Source organism: Tenebrio molitor, chromosome 2 (genome assembly GCF_963966145.1).
Source record: "Tenebrio molitor chromosome 2, icTenMoli1.1, whole genome shotgun sequence".
Lineage (NCBI taxonomy): Eukaryota > Metazoa > Arthropoda > Insecta > Coleoptera > Tenebrionidae > Tenebrio > Tenebrio molitor.
The window spans coordinates 9,401,042-9,417,384 of NC_091047.1; the positions used below are offsets into that span (position 1 = coordinate 9,401,042).

The window sequence follows — 16,343 nt, forward strand, 5'->3', positions numbered from 1 at the left end:
TAATTATTTGATGAGAATTATTATTAAAATATTTAAATTAAAAATTATTGCTTCACGTACTTGTTCATTAGCCTGAAAATTGTGTGATACATGTGACAGTTTTTTTATGATTTCCGTTAGCACTGTTTTTAGCGACTTTTTTTATTTTGTTGACCTTGGGGTCCCCAAAATCTTATATTGTTTGTCTAAACTTCATCCTGCTGTCTATTATACACATGTTACCAGTTTTTGTGCAGTGATGACCAGATAAGATGTTGACTGTCGCCGTTTTCTTTTTTTAATTTTTAAAACATCAAAATGTTTAAAAGCGGGAAATACTAAAAGAAGATTCACTCATTACGGCTTTTTTCCGCCGCTAATGGTAAAAGAATACCATCAAAATACGGCGTGAAGAGCGTGAATGCGTTGTTTGTCAAATAAAACAAAAACGCTCTGAATTAGCCATCAGCATGCAACCTTTTCATTTTTAACAGCTCTTCATTAGCACACCATGCAAATAACAGCCGAATCAAGGGGTAATGCAGATAAATAGAGGAGAAAGGGCAAAGAGGCACGAGGGATTAAAGTCTGGCCGTGTAAACGATAATCGCATTAACTGATGGTTGTTTTAAAGTAGCGAGTAAAAACTTTAATAATATGTGATTTTTTGTTTTGTTACGGAACTGCTAGAGATTTTGTTGGTTCATTAAAGGGGTAGGTAGTACACTCTAGAATAGGATATTCAATCTTTTTTGGGTGATTTTTTTTTTAACTGAAACTTCTTCTAATCATGTTTTTTCACCACTAGTTTACTATTGTTGACATTTTCACTACCGCTTGCTTTATGAGTTAATAATGATAATGAAATTTAATCAAGGTCAATAACCAGATGTGTCACTTTTATGAAATTTTATCGAATACTTCAGATAATGTATAACAAAACTTCCGTAAACAAATACCTTTTGTGCTGCTTCTTTTATGTCGAAAGGTGTACACCTTTCACTTTCACTTGTTATTATTTAGTCGATATTGATGCACATCAAGTCGATTTAGAAGAAACTGAAACTGTCTGAAAAATGAAATTTGTAAAAATATCAATTTTTCTGTTTTATGTTTATAACAAAGCTATTACAGCACTCAAAAGAGTGCGTTAATAGCTTATTTGAATGCTGTAATAGACCCGTACAATTTAGATTTTCAAGGTTGGTATCTTTCAATGACAAACATCAAATGCCAAACGCCAAATCATGCCAAACAAACGATATAACAATAACTTCAAATGTTCCACTGTATGGATATTTGTGTCACCAACCACCATAAAATTCCCTAAATTTAAAACTGCGATTTTTCTTTTAAAAAGGGCATAAAGGCGCAAAATAGAAAAAATAGTGTATGATATCTCGTTTATAAGCACGTACTCCTTCATGGCACACTTCGCAAGCTAAATCCGTGCATGCTATAAAATGCTTCTTACAAAACTCGTATCTTAATATACCATTATAAAACAAGCTATTGGATTTTAGTTTTAGTAAGCAAGAGAGTAGTCGCGTTGATTTTTAACATTTTACAGTCTTAATGTGTTAGTAGTAAAAAAAATGATCTTCACCATCTTGATGCTGGACTATTATAATAGTCTTCTCAGCCTTGGTTAATAATTTATACTATTTTACATAATATACACATTTTTTCAAACAAATAAAATTCTAATTAAGCTTGTTATAAGCGATTACGTACATCCGTCAAAAACAAGAAATCTCAAATAGCTTATCTTAAAAAAGAAACGAGTAAGTTTCTTAATCAGTATCAGTATACCTTCCTACCTACAGCCGGAACCAAAAAGAAAGAAATATTGAAAATCACGAGAATAGAAGCGTTTGAAAGTAAATAATTACTTTTTGGGTTTTTTTAATTTGTCACGGGCGAAAAAAATTGAAAAAGAAAAAAAATGTGACCCAATTCTGATATCAGCGATTAATGACATGTGTACTGAAGATATACACCAAATTTGAACTTAATCAGTTAAGTGGATTGACATACATATTATGGAAGTCATTTAAAGAAAATGTTTCGACAACAACGTGAATAAAGTTGTTACATTAGAATACCTCCTTAATTTAATTTTATTTGGTTTTTAATTTTAGTTGTTAACTGGTTCACGGTTTTGATTTTTAGTCTCCGTGTCAGGTGTTTTAAATAATAATCTTGCCAAAATCCACAAAAATGTAATGTGCTTTTTGACGTTTAGATGTGAATTCTTTTGAGGGAAACTATAGTCTCATCATTAAACCATCATAGTAAACTCAAGACTAATCGGGCCAAATAAATACATAATTTGAATTGCAATGATATGTCCCTTATAAAATTATTAACATTAATTAATAATTCGTTGTTATATTTTAGCACTGACAGCGATACCTGGAGAATTCATTGTTTTTTCCAAAGAAAGATTTTCCATTGAAAATTTTATTTAGATTTAAATCTTATCTCTCTCATTTCTGGCCGGTGCAGATTTCTATCGTTGAACTTGCTCATTTGTATTTAAAATATGCCAACAATTACAGAGATCGCTGTTTTGAGGCGCCAACTTTTCTCTAAATACGTTTTTACACCAGCGAATTTCAAAAATCAGAGTAAAAACAAGTAGCTTTTGAATTTAAGTGCCAGTTTATCAAAAAGCTTTATAATAATTAGAGCAGGACATGTCTCTGGCTAGATGTTTGGTAACATTGAAAACAAAACCTCTTAATCTGAGGAAAGTCGCAGCGATGTATAATCTGTAAAATTTTAGGTTAGATGTGTTTTTTTTTGTTGAAAGCATTAAATGCACCCAAGACAATGTTAAAATCGTCGAAGATGTTGAAAATGTTGACCACACTTCATCTATACATTTTAAATCTCACCACCTTTTCCAACATCATCGGATTATTGTTCAAAAGTTTTATGTTCCACGCTAAAAACTATCGTGAGGTAGAAAAAGCGAATATTGTTTATTTGTGAAAGCAATCGATTATTGTAATTCCACAGAAAACGAAACTCAACTCACTCGCAAAACATAACTGACATCTGTCAAAGAAGGCATCATCAAAAAGTCATAGCCAACTTGAAGAACTTTTCATTTGAACACCCGTTACATTTAATAGATTTAAAAAAAAAATTGTCTCAATTTTGTATTGCTGTAAGATTTTGTCCGTACTTTTTACAACTCATGAAGAGATTGATCAGCTTTGTTTTCAACACTTTTTTCCATTTTCATCTTTTTTCTGACAGATTGGAGTTGCTCGTTTTATACAATCGCAATTATCTAAATTTTTAATAGACTAGTATACTCCGTACGGTGATAGATTGTACATTTTTAAATTCTAGTTCCAAAACATAAAGCAGTGAAAAATACTAAACTCTCCATCTCAATTGTTTTACGTTATGTATAGAAAACCGTTGTATCCCTGCAGATTAATTACCGCCACACTACTCTGTGGGTCTGTCTTCTGTCAAAAAACGTGCAATCTATCAGAGTACGGAGTATACTAAGTGGAATCCTCCTTCCCACCAAGAACGGGATATTTACATTTTCTGTTTAATAATCGATTAGTAATATACACGCAACTGTACATACACCAGTGCGATTATTAAATAAAACGTATGGGATTCATTTTTGCGCAATTTTGTTAATGTTCGGGTCAAATTGTGTGACGGGATTAACAATACCGACCAATTAAAAGCTCAGTCCCATTTCCCGTTTATCCTGGACCGAATTTCCGAAAGCATTGTGTACAGCGTTTACACGAGTCGGTGAAATAACTGTTCACAGTTTATTATCCAATGTCTCAACGACCGTGCCGGCAGCTCCAATAATGACCATAATTTGCAAATATTCTGTAAAATTGCCAATCTTTAAATTGATTAGTTTGCATGATGAAAAAGTCGACGCCATAGGCGGACTCACCGTCACGCTATTTTTCATAATTAATGTAATTTGAACATTTCAAGACCAGAAGATCGATCTGATTCAATTAAATCTCAATTTTAAATTTGACGCGATTTCGAGTTTCCCTCGGAATTTATGGCGGTCGATCGCGAGTGTTATGAATTCATTTTTATACGCTCAGATGCACATAAATTATAACTTCGTAAAATTATTTATGTAGGTGAATCCGACGCCCACAGATTGTAGTTTATCTTTAGACATGGTCGATTTTTCACGCGTGTGACCCTTTTAACGAGTTAACGAAGTTCTGAAAAACCAAAAGTTTTGAATGTCGTGATCGACTCGACAAGGGAAAGTGTTGCCACCATTAGCAACTTTATTGCGTCGTTTTTCAGGAAACCCAATCAGTAGCTGATTTCAACAATTTCCACTGCTCCGATGTGATCTTTCATGTAATCGTCGAATTTGTGCGTTTCGATTTAAATCGGCGATAAGTAGTTTTCGTGGACGTGATAGATACTCGCGTGGTATTTGATAAAAAAGTAATATGGATCGCGATAACTCGCCTGAAATGTAGGTGCTAACGACTGTGCAGATACGATCGTGCTTTTTTTGCCGTAAGTAATAAATTGGAAATACGACAGGGAACGTATTAGGGCAATTGTTGTCTTGGTTATTTTTCCCTTGGTTGCGACGTCGGACAAATGCGTTTCCTCGTAAATAGTACAATTTACTAGTGGTTCGTAGGCGATCGAATCCATTCATGTGATTTTGCCCATAGTGCATTCATGGTCGTATGAATAGCGAAGAATTTATTACCGATAAGTCGGATTTTTCGCCCGGCCATACCAGAATAAAACAATTTAGTCGTCGTTTTTCCGTTCTTTATAGCAACATTATTCGTTCTTGCGTTCTGCTCCTCGTGTTGGTTCGAATGGAAAAGGTCGACCGGATGACGTGATGGAAATTATCCGACTGGAAATACCATTATCCTTATTTGGAGTAACCACAGTGTTTCGTCCACTTTGTTCGTCACGATTCCCCGTGCGTTCTCCGTCTGTTTTATTGGTTTTTGGGCTTGCCTTGACAGGATTTTGTCCGGTAATTGTGTAAATCTGTATAATCTACTGTTGGTCTGTATTTATATAAAGCGGTAATATCTTACTCGTTCGTGGTGTCGAGATAAAACCGTTTCGCTCTGTCGCATTATGATCTTAATTATTTTTCGATTGGATCGACTAGTAGTTGGTCGGTTGCATCTTTGCCAATCGGATTGGTCGCGAGAATCGTCGCCGCTGACAAAAATGCGATTCCGGGACGAAAACGAAACACTTTCGGGAAGATAAGAGTGTCGTCGTCTCTATGGACCAAGATAAAAATCCGTGATCGCTTTCAATTTTACACTCGACGGTAACCTATGCGCATAAATATAGACACACAAGACACTATTAGTGAGAAATTTCACTTTTGTTTTACAGTGGGTTCCAACCGTCGTCTAGTGCAACACGTGAATTGGTTTGTAAACAAAAAGTGGTGGTAAATAGTTCGGAATTGCTCGATTAGGTGACCGTCGACCCTCAATAAGAAACTCGTTCGCGTTTTGACCAATTCGGATCGTTGCGACCGTTTGTTTCACTTTTCCAAAGCAAAGTTTGATTTTTTCCGAAATTATGACAGTTCTTGCGGTGTGGTGGAGAGATGAATAATGTTGGCAAAATGTTCTTAATCATTAGAAGAGGAGTTTAGTCATCTGGTATGTCGGTCTCATTTTAAAAAACGCCGGGACAGGATTCTCATTTAAGTGCTATATCTTCATTTTATCTTCATAATATGCTAATTACATTATTTTAATTGTACGTTTGTGGAAGAAGCAGTTGTTTATTTACGCAAGATAACGAAGGAATGATACTTGGATTACTATGTAGTGACGATTAAATTTATCATTAAACATGCTGATAAGGCGGCAGTAAATGGTAGAAACCAGTACGAAATATGTGAGTCGAGTGTGATTACCCTGAATGACTAACTCCTCGAACCGTAACGCACCCCCCCGGGGGTCCACGCGTCTAATTTTTGATTTCTTCGCATTGTTTTTGATCGATTAATTACCGCAAACGAGTTTGCGCCTGTAACAGTCGGTTTACATCATTGTCCCGACGTTTCGCAACGTTTTCCATCTACCTACACTCGGTTCTAGACTATTTGGAGTGTGTAGAAAGTGTAATTGGTCGAAAAAATCATCGCCAATTATTCAGGTCAGGTGAATTGGCTATTTTGGCGGTTCTTAATTTTCGGAATCGTCACCTCGCATCTCGTTAATTTTAACTTTTAATTAATTAAACTGGCGCTTCCGTATTAAATGCGCTCTGGACCGAGACCAGACCCGGATTGTTCCACTTTTACGGCCGTCCGGGGACACGTTTTGATTAAAGCTTGTGGTCCCTCTTTCGGCTCAAGAGACGTCGAAATATTCCGAGGAACGGATTGCGATTTGTCGATCTACGGAATTTTAATCTTATTGACACAGAAAGTCACTATATCTTTCCGGGAGACGCAAATATTTAAGTTTTAGATGGCGCTGGTAGTACTTATGTTAAAGTGTTTACTTAGGATGTTCGATAAACACTTGACAGTTAATAAAATTTGGTAGCTACGTAATTGGAAACATTTTACTTTGAAATTTTTATCGACAGTCTTGTTTTTGAGTGAGTTGTGGCTAATTTGCCAGGACGAAAAATTTCTCCGCCGTCTTAAATTGTTTTAAGCGATCGTGATACAAGATAAACCGTCCGAAAATTAATGAAACCTATTAATTATGTAAGTTTCTTGAAGAGTTTCGAAACATGTTTCAAATGAGAATTTCCATATTTACCATTAACGCCGCTCCTCTGGCGTGTTTATTACTCTTCCTTTATTAGTTTGAAGTAAAAGTTTATATAAATTGATTACTCGCTATAAGCACTATCGGTCCATTGATGTCCAATCAATCTTATTAGATGTATTCTTTAAATAGCCGAATACCTTTTAGGTATGCGTCTTTTTTTCAGAGTGACTAATTTCACACCCACCTGTAAACGTGACGTACCTATTTCATACATTTTCAGCCTTGTCACTTTTAACAATAAACCGTCGATATTGTTCTACCGAAGTGGAATACAAATTACACGAACGAGACTGTTTTGTTCGTCTACAAATATTTAAAAGTTGACGTATCATGTTTTCGAAATCACCTCCCGCGGAGCGATCGATATGTATTTAAAAAATATATTTGCCTTCCTCCACCCACCACCGCAGCACGTTGACATTCTTTTTGAGGGGCGACCCACGACACGCAGAATTTGTACATCGCTAGTTCAATCGTGATTTTTTTTTAGTCGTCCGGGATGCTGGAGTTGGTAAAACGGGCGAGCATGGTCGGTAATCCGGCGATGTACAGTGCACAATACGTTAAATATCGTAAACGTGATAAAAGTGTTAAACCAAACATAAATGTAAGGCCCAGAAGTTTGTTGTGCGGTGGAAACTCCGAGGATATTTACAGCGACAGCATACAACAACAAAGTAACACGTGGAAGTTCCACAGGCCCAGGCCGAAGTCCTTCAGGTAACGTAATTGAGTTGTCGGATTTGACGGTCCGTCCGGGAATAATGCAAGTGTGATTGTTTTCATCACAAATTCGTACGAAAGTTCAAATACCTTATGGGTTTAAAAATATCTATCAGAGCCACTAGCCTTAGATTCGGTCGTGGCCGGGTAAATTTAGAACGCAAAATTGTTATAAAAAAGAAGCGGCAGATCTTGAACCGGCGATAATTTGTGACAAGCGTCGTACGGTTTTATTACGCATAAAATTATTTTCAACAATAATGTCGTTAGGCGAGTATAATTAGATAAGGAAGCTAAGTCGTTCGTAATGCGATTTTGAGGCTCCGTCGGTTTTGGTCGACTCGTTGCCAAAGGCCATAAATTATGCGATCGAAAACACAGATAACGTTAAAATGGCCATGACGATGATTTCGACGCGCACAACCAAAATTTGACATTCAAATTGTCATGAATGATGGTCGAAAGTAAATTACTAGTGGTGCTTGCACTCGATATTTCAACGACACCTACCGCTAGCTCTGTTTTGGGTTTTCGTGGTAAATAATTCTTGTTTGGAGCTGGAAGTGTGAGCTTTCAAATTTTAATTCAGATGTTTAAATACGGAGTTTATTCCAGTTACATCTTTGGGTGTTTGTATTATGGTAATCAATTCGTAAAGGTCACTTTTCTGATCGGTGTTACATATTTGAAAGCTCAGTAAAGAACACGACAATTTATTTATTTTTATTGCGAACAGAATTGTTTGTTGGTAATTTCCAATCGTGATAAGGAAAAGAAAACAAAAGCAATGTCTATTTTTGTGTGAAACACCATTTTAATGGTGTCATTGCGCCAATCCTCGTTAGAAGAAATAATTTCAACAGTTATTCGTTGTGGTTTCTATAGTCAAGCGATTAACTATCGATATTTAATTAATTTTAACCGTTGTTCAAATGGTATTTTATAGGGGCCTGGAACTGTTCTTTAATTATAAACATCGTTTAATTACGTATTTTATGAAATTTCTTGTAAAACAGTTTATTGTTGATCGCCGGGTCAAGTTGATATCGTCAAGATTGTTGTTAAATTTTAGATTTATAAAAAATGTTTCCAAACAAATTAACTGCAAGATTTTTAACGAGCTATTCTTTCAATGCCACAGATGTGACAATGAACATATTTATTTTTAAACAGTAGGAAGGTATTCTGTAGAGAAGGTTCCTTCGTTTTCTATTCTTATCCTTCACAGCTTGAACGATTTTATATCCTCTGGTTTTTAAATATCCTCAAAGAAATTCTCGAGTATTAGCGTTCCCCTAATCTCGTAATTAAGCGTGTGATCAGTTGAAGAATTTGTATGAATCCTTCAGTAAATGCGAAATAGAAAACAAATGTTTTTGATTGTTCAACTACGTTTCATCACATCAGATATGATCGTTTATTTTACTGGTTATGAATATAAAGATTAAATATTTTGAAATTGGTTTTAGAATCTCCTCTTCGTTATTTTATAACTTTATTTTGCTTTTAAAATCGTTCAGGTTCTGAACAGGAGGTAATCAGGGGTGCTGTGTCGGGGAATAAAGTGGGCGAAGCATAACTTTCCCAATTAACTTCGTAAGCTTCCACACCGTACAACGTTTCTTTTGCAGAGAACGATCTGGTGTTATCAAAATGGTGTAACATCTGTTCTTAGTAGAGTAATTTTAACCAGATAGTTTTTAATAATAGTAGACATTTTATTTTTATGTGATTAAGTTCCGGTGACTTAAATTGCAATGTAAATGATAGAAAAATAAGAACAGAAACCACCCTCAGGTTTCAGTTGGTTTAGGTGTCACATCCTTGTATTTGGTTACAATAAATGTTTACATATACCTTGTTGTTAAGTTTTTTTAGGGTATTGTATGTAGGGGAAGTATTTTTCGATAATTTTCATTTTTCGACCTCTATTCGGATCCGTCTAATGACGTCATTGCCAATTTTCCTTAAAAGATAACCCCAAATTTTATTTTACAGATTTGAATATAATATGCTCATGTACGATTTATCCTCTTTGTGCTGATGGTTGCTGAGATATCGATTTTTAAAAGTAAGAACAGGATGGTACTGAAATTCCAATGTTACATTAAAATTTCAACAAAAAATACATTCTTGATTACTAAGTAAACGATACTGACATAGCTAAATTTCGATACATATTTCAATATCAGCAAAGTAATTTTCGAATCAACAAACTAAGATAACGGATTTAAAATTTCCCAAAAGTTCAACGGGAAACATTCCCATTATTCCAAATTTTTGGTGCTCACTGTATAAATATTAACTAAGATTGCTTTGTCAATCTACACAATTGTCACGGTTTCCATGCTTCACGCAACGACAAGATAGATAAAATATCATATTTACGAGGGTCATCCAGAAAGTAAGGTTACAAGGGCTCCTGAGGCCGGGGGAAATTTTTTGTTTCAAAGTTGGCACACCTGGCATGTAGGGGGGATCTTAATTGGCAGTTTGTTTGATCCTGCGTGTTTGTCGGCCATTTTGTTCAGTCACAATAAATTTTTCCGATGGAGAGGTCGTCGCGCGCTCCCGCCACCTCCGTTTTGCACAGGACGGGGAAGCTTTCCTGGATTCTATCGTGACGGGGGAATGAGACGTCGGTGTGTCACTACACCCCAGAATCCAAAAGACAATCTTTTAGTGGCGTCATTCATTTTCCCCAGCCACCAGAATGTTCAAGACGAACCATTCAGCCGGAAAAGTCATGTCATCTGTTTTTGGGACCGTAAGGGTTTTTTTTTGGTGGATTTTATGCCTAAAAATGCAGAGGCTTACTGCAATACCCTAAAAAAAAACTCAGAAGAGCCATTCAGAACCGCAGAAGGGGAATGCTGACCCGGGGAGTCAGCCTCCTGCATGACAACGCCAGGCTCCATAGCGCGCCAGTTTCAGAGGAGCTGCTGACATCGTTTGGATGGGATATTGTCACCCCCCCCCCCCCCCTATTCACACGACTTGGCGCCTTCGGACTATCACGTTTTCACTAAACTAAAGGAGTTTTTGGGTGGGAAACGTTTTTCCAACAATCAGGAGGTCAAGGAAGTGGCTGAAAGAGCTGGCGGTGGAGGTCTATGACACTGGCATACAAAAGCTGGTGCCCCGACTGCAGAAATGTCTCGATCTCGACGGCGATTACGTTGAAAAATAGTTAAATATATTTGTGAAGTATTCTGTGAATTTCAATTGAATACAAGCATTTCTCGATCCTACATAAATGTTGTAACCTTACTTTCTGGATGACCCTCGTATATAAAACATTTGAAATGTATGTATATGTTTACACTGTTTTTGTTGAGCATTTTTTTGGCCAGATAACTAGTTTTTCTTTCTTGTTTCCTCCATACACACATTTTCCTAATTTATGTATAAAATTTGACACTGTCAGGTGTTCATTAAATTACCGCACCACTCGTGTAAAAACGTAAGATTTAAACAGCTGATCAGTGATCCGTTATCGTAGTACGTTCGCAATCGACTCTTCAACGCCAACTTTGACCGGAAATTTAAATGAACACCCGATAGATTGTGTTTTAAAATGTTTTTGTGAAATTAAAATGTACAGTACCGAACAATAAACTTTGATCGTCAATATGATTTTTTGACACAATAACATGTGCTCCATTATGAAACGATCATTTCATAACCGATAACATTAGTAGTCATTTTGTTATCTTTGTCAACGCCAAGTGAGGATAAATTTAAATTGACTCCCGATATATAGTAGCAGATTCGGTGTATTTTCTGTTTATTTTATCCGAAAAACAGTGCCTTATGGTTTGTTTGAGGAAGATATAATTTCTTAAAAATTTTGCTGACGAAATAAATAATTAATTTGTTTCTACATTTGCATATGTATATACTGTCGCGAGCAATAAATTTTGGTCATCAATGTCATTTCAAAATTTGGTTAGATTATCACAAATTTAAAAAATGTCCCTGCCTGATTATGCGCATGTCAACAAAGTGTCAAAAAAAAAAAGAGAAAAAATGACAATTAATGTCATACAACATGATGATAGGTTATGATATTTACGACTGTTTTACAATGGAGCATTTTTGAATGCGTCAAAGAATAACCTTGACGACCAAAATTTATTGCTCGCGACTGTACATATTTCCCAATTATTTTAAATAGTGCCTGAAATGAAAGAAGGAGTCAAAGAACCCAAAAACTTGCAATTGCATTGGTTACATTTTCATAAAAATAAATTTTTAGCGTCCGGCTGGACTTTCTGTTGGGCTTAAAAATAACGACGTTAGGGCGTACTTGGCGTCGTTAATAAGAATTTAAGTAATTGAAATCCTTAGATGATATCAGAGCCGGGTTTTAATTTACAACCACATCGCCAACATCAAAAGGAGTGCGTGGCGCAAATGCTTTAATGCCATTAAAATTATTACTCTGGCACGAAATTGCTCCAAATTTGGCGTGTATTCCCACACTTTTAATCGGCAGACGTTAATCACGTAAAAAAATTCACCTAACCGCCGTGAACCGCCCAAAACAGACGCCGCCGTTACGAGAGTTATGAAAATACATTATACAGACTTGACACCCAATTAATTATTTTATGACCCTATTCAATTTATACGCTCCGCCACTTAAAATTTGAATGGGTCGGTCGCCGTTACCCGACCAAGCCAGCAGGAGCAGGATTTTCTTCGTCGAATAAAAACAATCACTGGCGGCATTCGCGCAATTACAACCGATGCAAAATACCTGTACCTGGCTCGGCTTCGATATTCGTGGATGATGTCATGGCTACACCTACCAGATAGCCTCGCCACATTGTCTGTTTGAAAACACGGCAGCAGGAAAGTCGTGTCAGTGTGGTGAAACATGCAGGCGGCATTTTCATTCATATTCACCATCGCCTGCAGTGAAAGTGCGCTATCTGACGACGGTCGATCGAATCAATCGGCGACGACACGATGTCTGGTGATTTTTAACCGGCGACGATGAGGTTCTGCATGACTGATAGATGCTGTTGGCAATCGTGTCAGTACTGGTATGATCTAGCCTAGATGAAAAATGATCCTGATCTGGCTTTGTTTTCGCACCAACATTTACCAACACAGTTAAAGTACGATGGTTTGTTTTGTCCGGCTCGTCGGATATTTATCATGTTTTAAAGAGCATCCCAAAATAATTCGTGTTGACCTAAAATGTTTATCGCAGACTCTTCCGGTATTCTGTTTAACAGCAACATTTTTTTCTAAAGCCACAACGTTAAAAACGTCACTTTTCAGCGTCGACATGGTGAGGCAATCGAAAGGCACGTCCGAGCTTGACTCGCACTGCTCCCGTCACAACTGTCAAAATACTTCGTTTCTCTTACTATTTTAAACGCGTCAAACTTTTAACTAAGCGCTTTGAACATTAAAAATTTGGCATCTCTTCAAGTTTTGAGTAACGTCTCATTAATATTTTAGTGCAGACCCTTCAAAACTGACTGATTCGTCGTGTCAACGCTAGATGTTGTTTGCGTCACTTTACTAAATCCATCATGAATAACAAATATTTTTCGGTGTTAATTTTAACATTGTAAAAAATTGCCAAGGTTAAGTGTGTTAAGTATTTGATGTTTGTTTGATACTATCACGATAAGATATAGCTGTAGTATACGCATTCTCTCCATGGAATACATGTATTTATTTCGTTTAAATGTGATGGTGTTAAATTATTCCAAATTTTACTAGTTGAAGGTAAATACCACTTAAATGATAATGGTACTAAATTGAATTTAATTAGCGAAACTGTTCATACCTAACTAGCACAATTAATCTCAATTGATTTGGTTATTTAATATGAATAATCAGTAGAAATATTGTAGATTCAGCTTTTTGTGCAACGTAAAATTAAGTGACTAACCTTTTAAATTAATTCTAAATTGAGTTTAACATTAGTAATTATTGTATTCATTTTTCCAACACGTAGAGTAAGTGGTGTTGTGTGAAAAGGCAAAAAGCTGGGGTGGGTGTCATAACTTTAATTTGTTTTTATTACCACGAGCGAAAGCCTAATTGGAGCAATTTGAAATGACACTTTTGCTTTTATTTTTTCGCCGCCCGTGATGTAACGACGTCGTGGATATGAGGACAATGTGTCCGGAGAGGTCCTTTACATTATGATGATAATTAGTCGCATTACAATAGTGTCGCGTTGCCGGATAAGTTTATCAATTAGCACTGGCTGCACACGACGAAGATAAAAAAGACGTCGTTTTTTTTTGTCGCGTAAAGAAAGGGAGGTCGTTACACTATTGTATAAGAGGCCACATGTATGACTCGTTAACTCACTTGGGGTTCATTGTATACAACGTAAAATTATGTGAGTAATCCTCACATTTATAATTAGATAAAGTAATTTTGGAAACGCCTTGATACAGTGCCAGAGGCAAAAAAATACAGGCATGAACTTGGAAGTAACTATAATCGTAAAACATAACTGTTGTAATTTGTAATATGTCGGTTGTTTATTTGTTTGTTTGTGTAACTTTCGATATATTTACGATCGGCGTTTCGTAGTGTCGCTTCGAATGCATCTGTTCAATTTTTGCAGTGATGTTTCACCGACACCCCCCGTGAACCAGGGCTCACCAGTGCGGTGCGTCCGTAACAGGATGGACAGCCCGAAAAAGTCGCCCCACAATAGCCCCGTCTCGACGGACAGGGCTATCGTCAAAGTACACTTCCCCAACGGAGGGTTCAACATCGTCAAGTACGGGGACACGGTCGACGTCAAAGGGATAATTTCGACAGTCACCGAGAGATTATCGATAGGAGAGAGATACTACACCGGACTTTATGCGATGAGGTTGTGCAGACCCTCGACGGGAGAGGTTCGTATTTGTTCATCATGTCGAACTACTGAGGAATTGGTGTCCCGCGGCAGGTCCATTGGTTACATCAGGATTTGACGATGAAACAAGTCCAGGAGAAGTATTTGGCCAAGCATCCCAATTCGGAGTGGCGGTACGACCTCAGGATTCGGTATTTGCCGACTAGTCTTCAAGATTTATGTGATAAAGACAAGGTCACGTTTCATTACTATCACGACCAGGTATTGCAAGCGCTTATTTTCCTAGTGCGATTTTTTCATCGATTTCTACAATACGTTTATTATTTACGAGAGCGTGACCGGTGTGTTATTTGTTGCAACATTTTCTTCCTATTTGAGATCACCGTCGACCTTGCGCTCGGTTTGTTTATGTTCGCGTGTTTCAAAGGTGGAAGAGAAGCCTTCGGTGGGGCTGTCTCGCAACTTCGACTTTTACTTGGAAAGTAACCGTCGCGTGTCGCTTTTTCCGACGAGCTTTTTGTCCATTGTTTTCCTCATTACACTTTTCCTCGAATTTCTCCGTTAAAACCAACGAGAAAATCAAGATCGGTATCGTTATTTTTTAATTTGAAAGTGGAAAGCCATCATCCCGTTGGTAATTACCGCGCGCTCGCGTTTTTCCATTTTTCGTTTAATCACATCCTCGCCCCGCTTCGATCGATAAATATTCGATTCGTATTTTTCCAGTTGAAAAACGACTACCTCTCTGACTGCAACCTGCGAATAGACCAAGACGTGGTGATGCAATTGTGCTGCTTAGAAATCCGTAGATACTTTAAGGAAACATTTCCGAATCCGCTCGACAAGAAATCGAATTTCGAGTATTTGGAGCGTGAGATCGGAATGCACAGGTTCATTCCGCAACGAATCTTGAGCACGATGAAGCCGAAAACGCTGCGAAAAAGCATCCAGAGCCAGTTCAAGAAGTACATTAACATGACGGAGATGGAATGCATGTTAAAATTTTTAGAGACATTGTATCTGAATTATAAATTCGACCAAGAGAGGTTCGCGGTAGATTTAGGGAGTAGCTGGTCGGTTCCTGTCGAATTGGTGATCGGGCCAGATCTAGGAATTTCTTATACGAATGTACAGACGTCTAGTACTAAGAGAATCGCGAATTTTGACCAGATCCAAGCGATTCAAACTCTAGTCAGCGACTGCGAGGAGCACAACAAAGCCACTTTGCAGCTTAGAGTAGCCGGAGCACAAGAAATACTGTTTTTTACTTGTCCCACCCTAGAGACGGCCGAGAGTCTTGCCGATCTGATCGATGGGTACTGCAGATTGCACTCAGGAAGCCAAAATTCCATATGGAACAAAAAAGGTAAGTAAATAAGACATTTTTATCTTATCTGAGGATTCGTCGGTGCAGCAGACAAATAGTGTAGCAAGATAGCGATTAGTTTCAAATTAGCTTACAATTATTAGTCGGTTTTCCCGTTTTGTAACTGTTGTTGTTATTTTGCAAGCCACTGTTTGGAAACAGTTTCCCTGTCCTTGTAAAGGTTAGTATTAGTCGGTAGTGCTAGTGATTGCACGTCGTTCCGTTCAATCAAAAATCGTAATTAATTATATCGTTTTGCAGATTCGCATCCTTCAAAACATAAAAGTAGAAATTCTGATAATACAACTGGAACTATGCTTTCAGAAGATTACGCCGAAATTGTTGACGAAGAAGGCGATTACTCCACACCTGCAAGTGAGTCAGACGCACGTTCGCGGTGTGAAATTTGTATTCGCGTGTTTTAGCAAAAAGCTATGAATTGCAACGGGATCAAATCAATCTGGGCGAAATCTTGGGCGAGGGACAGTTCGGAGATGTTCACAAAGGGACTTTCAAAGCTAAAGACGGAAGTCTCGTACCCGTGGCTGTGAAAACGTGTAAAAGAGAGGCGGATCTTAATACAACGGAAAAATTCCTGGAGGAAGCTTGTGAGTGTTGAGGG

At 37.3% G+C, this 16,343-nt stretch overlaps 1 protein-coding gene across 13 annotated transcripts in view; it reads left to right on the forward strand.

Annotated features, from left to right (window-relative positions):
• Positions 1 to 16,343, forward strand: part of Fak (protein tyrosine kinase 2 Fak) — a 40,672-nt gene that overhangs the window by 15,853 nt on the left and 8,476 nt on the right. For 2 of the 13 annotated variants that reach the window (XM_069037010.1, XM_069037006.1), the window contains exons 2-7: positions 14,116 to 14,395; positions 14,449 to 14,616; positions 15,082 to 15,721; positions 15,867 to 15,902; positions 15,983 to 16,096; positions 16,147 to 16,329. In XM_069037010.1, coding sequence (XP_068893111.1) covers positions 14,177 to 14,395; positions 14,449 to 14,616; positions 15,082 to 15,721; positions 15,867 to 15,902; positions 15,983 to 16,096; positions 16,147 to 16,329 — 1,360 coding nt within the window. In that variant the 5' untranslated portion in view covers positions 14,116 to 14,176. The other 11 variants (XM_069037001.1, XM_069037002.1, XM_069037000.1 and 8 more) reach the window with 11 other exon arrangements.